Source organism: Nanorana parkeri, unplaced genomic scaffold (genome assembly GCF_000935625.1).
Source record: "Nanorana parkeri isolate BGI_ZX_2015 unplaced genomic scaffold, ASM93562v1 scaffold3314, whole genome shotgun sequence".
Taxonomy (NCBI): Eukaryota; Metazoa; Chordata; class Amphibia; order Anura; family Dicroglossidae; genus Nanorana; species Nanorana parkeri.
In genome coordinates, this window is record NW_017309582.1 from 18,695 (window position 1) to 21,561 (window position 2,867).

Consider the following 2,867-nt stretch of genomic DNA (forward strand, 5'->3'; position numbering starts at 1 on the left):
CCCAAAAAAAAAGGCGAAATGGGTGGTTTTAAGGCAGGGATGTGCAGTCAGGGGAGGAAGAGCCTCACCTAGCATCATGGAGGTAAAAGGCATCAGCATCAATTCTGAAACCAACAGCTTTTTCTCCATTCAGATCGGCTTCAAGCAGGTCACACAGCAGGGAAAGCCTCCCAGCTGTGTAACCTGTCATGGAGTGCTGCATCTGGCTTTTGACAACCTAGTTAGGTCACACAAGCAGTGGGGGGGGCTGCTGCTGTGTAACCTCACTGCTTGTGTGCCCCAACAGCCTCTACTTGCTGTCAGAAGCATAGTGCCATTGGTCCAAAAGAAAGTGGACAGGGGGCTCCTCCCCATCCCTTCTCCATCCTACTTCTTCCCTCCACACATCAGTGACTGGGTTGGGGCAGGTGGACTAATGCAGGGCATGGGGAGGTGGAGGAAATGCCTCAGCAAGAATAGACACCACTGTATGTCACGAGCACGATAGACTTTGCAAAGCCCTTACAGGTTCAAATAGCCATTAATTTTTTCTCGACAACATTTTAGCTTTTCAAATTTTATTACAAAAAAAAAAAGTTTAATAAATGCAATTTAATGGTTTGCCTTTCTGACTGTAGACAGAAGCACAACTACCATAATAATCACAGCAACGATACCAAAGGCAGGCAGGACTCCCAGAGTGATCTCTTTGATGACCTTGTACTCATCTAGAAGAAAGGGATAAGTTAGACACCAACAACAATTGCCATTGCAAATCTACCAACTGCATCCAGTATTACCTTGGAGGGTCTTTGCAGGATCAGAGTCCACAAACAGCAATGGTCCGGGAAGACTGGCCAGCACAGAATGCCTGTTTAAGAACAATTCATCTACAACAGATGTGAAAAAATTATAAATTAAGAGCCACTTGTTTTCAGGGATGGGGAGGCGAGGGAATTAAATGTTTGGAAACACTTGCCTCTTTTCCTTCTAGACCCTTCACAACTTTTTGTACAGAGAGGGTAGTCTGGAGACTGGAGGCTGCAAATAAGAGCACTGCAGTGGAAGAAGACCTGCAAAAGAATATGTTTAGTTATGGATAAGGTTTTAGACTTTCCCTTAAGCTACAACTTTGCTAGTTAGATCAGAAGGCAACCATAGCATTCCAGCTATGGTGAATATGTAAGACCCTGGCCCCCACCCCCATGGAGCGCAAAACATCCTCCCATGGATTGCAAGACAACACCGCCAAGGATAGCAAGATGACCACCACCCACCCCATGGATTGCAAGACTACCCCCCTGCTCATGGCCACAGTTATGACAGTTCCAGAAGCATGATGGGAGTTAGTTTCACTACAGTTGTGCCGAGGTTGCCTACCAAGTTAGTTTAGGGGAAAAGCCTCAGAAAGTTGTCTAACAAAGCTTGAGGCTGGCCTTAACGAGTACTTAAAACTGGTTTTAGCCTCCATCACCTAAATGCCCAATTTGCAAGCCAGGATTTGAAGAATTGCCATGGGTCGATGGCCATTTTGCATATGGCCCAACAGCCAAACATACAGTATTAATGCCAGACTACAGATAAGAGGGCAGGTTTATTTGTTACCCAACCTGCAAAAACTTTACTATATTACAGCTTACCTGTCCTTAATGTGATGCTGCATTAGTTTTTAGCCAACTACTTTTGTTTCTCTATAACTGCAGACATACAACCACCTCTAATGCAACCACCACATCTAAGGACTATAAGCTGCTAGACGTTTCTATGCACTTCTAAAACCCCATTACTTACAAAGCTAGATACATCTTCAAAGACAAATTCAAAAGCCTTGACTTCAAATCGCTTGCGGTGTTTTGGAAGCAGCACATTTGAAACTTTATGAAAAACTGTAAGGTAGTCATCTCGGTCTTCTTCACAACTAGAAGAGGGGAAAAACCTAGTAAGGCTAAAGAACCAAAAACTTCCTTATTAAAGCCAATCTAAACCACATGTGCTCAACCTTTTAGTGTTTGAAGGCCAAGTTATGTTTCGGGATCCCCAATAGTTTATAGAACTGAAATCTGATCAGCAAGTGAGGTCACAAGATCAGTGTGTATTCTTCTGGAATCTGGGTGAGCTTTCTGTATATTATCCAGATCTGTGCAGTAATCCCGTGTGAGACTTGGAGCTTCCTGTAAGACTGGTCACTGCTGCTCTACTTGTCCAGGGTGACTGGTCTTTTCTCCTCGCCATGTAGTAGGTAAACCTATGGTGTTCCAAACACAGCTCTACAGCACAGTAACTGTCACCACTACTTTTGCTAGATAACCGGGTTTGAAAAGGCATTTGGGGCACTCAGTGGATTGATATCCTTTGACCTTTACAAATCGCTTGCGGTGTTTTGGAAGCAGCACATTTGAAACTTTATGAAAAACTGTAAGGTAGTCATCTCGGTCTTCTTCACAACTAGAAGAGGGGAAAAACCTAGTAAGGCTAAAGAACCAAAAACTTCCTTATTAAAGCCAATCTAAACCACATGTGCTCAACCTTTTAGTGTTTGAAGGCCAAGTTATGTTTCGGGATCCCCAATAGTTTATAGAACTGAAATCTGATCAGCAAGTGAGGTCACAAGATCAGTGTGTATTCTTCTGGAATCTGGGTGAGCTTTCTGTATATTATCCAGATCTGTGCAGTAATCCCGTGTGAGACTTGGAGCTTCCTGTAAGACTGGTCACTGCTGCTCTACTTGTCCAGGGTGACTGGTCTTTTCTCCTCGCCATGTAGTAGGTAAACCTATGGTGTTCCAAACACAGCTCTACAGCACAGTAACTGTCACCACTACTTTTGCTAGATAACCGGGTTTGAAAAGGCATTTGGGGCACTCAGTGGATTGATATCCTTTGACCTTT

At 43.8% G+C, this 2,867-nt stretch overlaps 1 protein-coding gene across 1 annotated transcript in view; it reads right to left on the minus strand.

Moving 5' to 3' along the window:
• Positions 1–612: 612 nt before the first annotated feature.
• LOC108803029 (zona pellucida sperm-binding protein 2-like) overlaps positions 613–2,867 on the minus strand; it is a gene marked incomplete at its 3' end in the record, with an annotated part of 22,824 nt that continues 20,569 nt past the window's right edge. The window contains exons 15-19 of the mRNA XM_018574878.1: positions 1,795–1,897; positions 1,257–1,283; positions 959–1,052; positions 780–869; positions 613–707 (exon numbers count right to left, since the gene is read on the minus strand). Coding sequence (XP_018430380.1) covers positions 613–707; positions 780–869; positions 959–1,052; positions 1,257–1,283; positions 1,795–1,897 — 409 coding nt within the window. The remainder of the gene's footprint in view (positions 708–779; positions 870–958; positions 1,053–1,256; positions 1,284–1,794; positions 1,898–2,867) is intronic.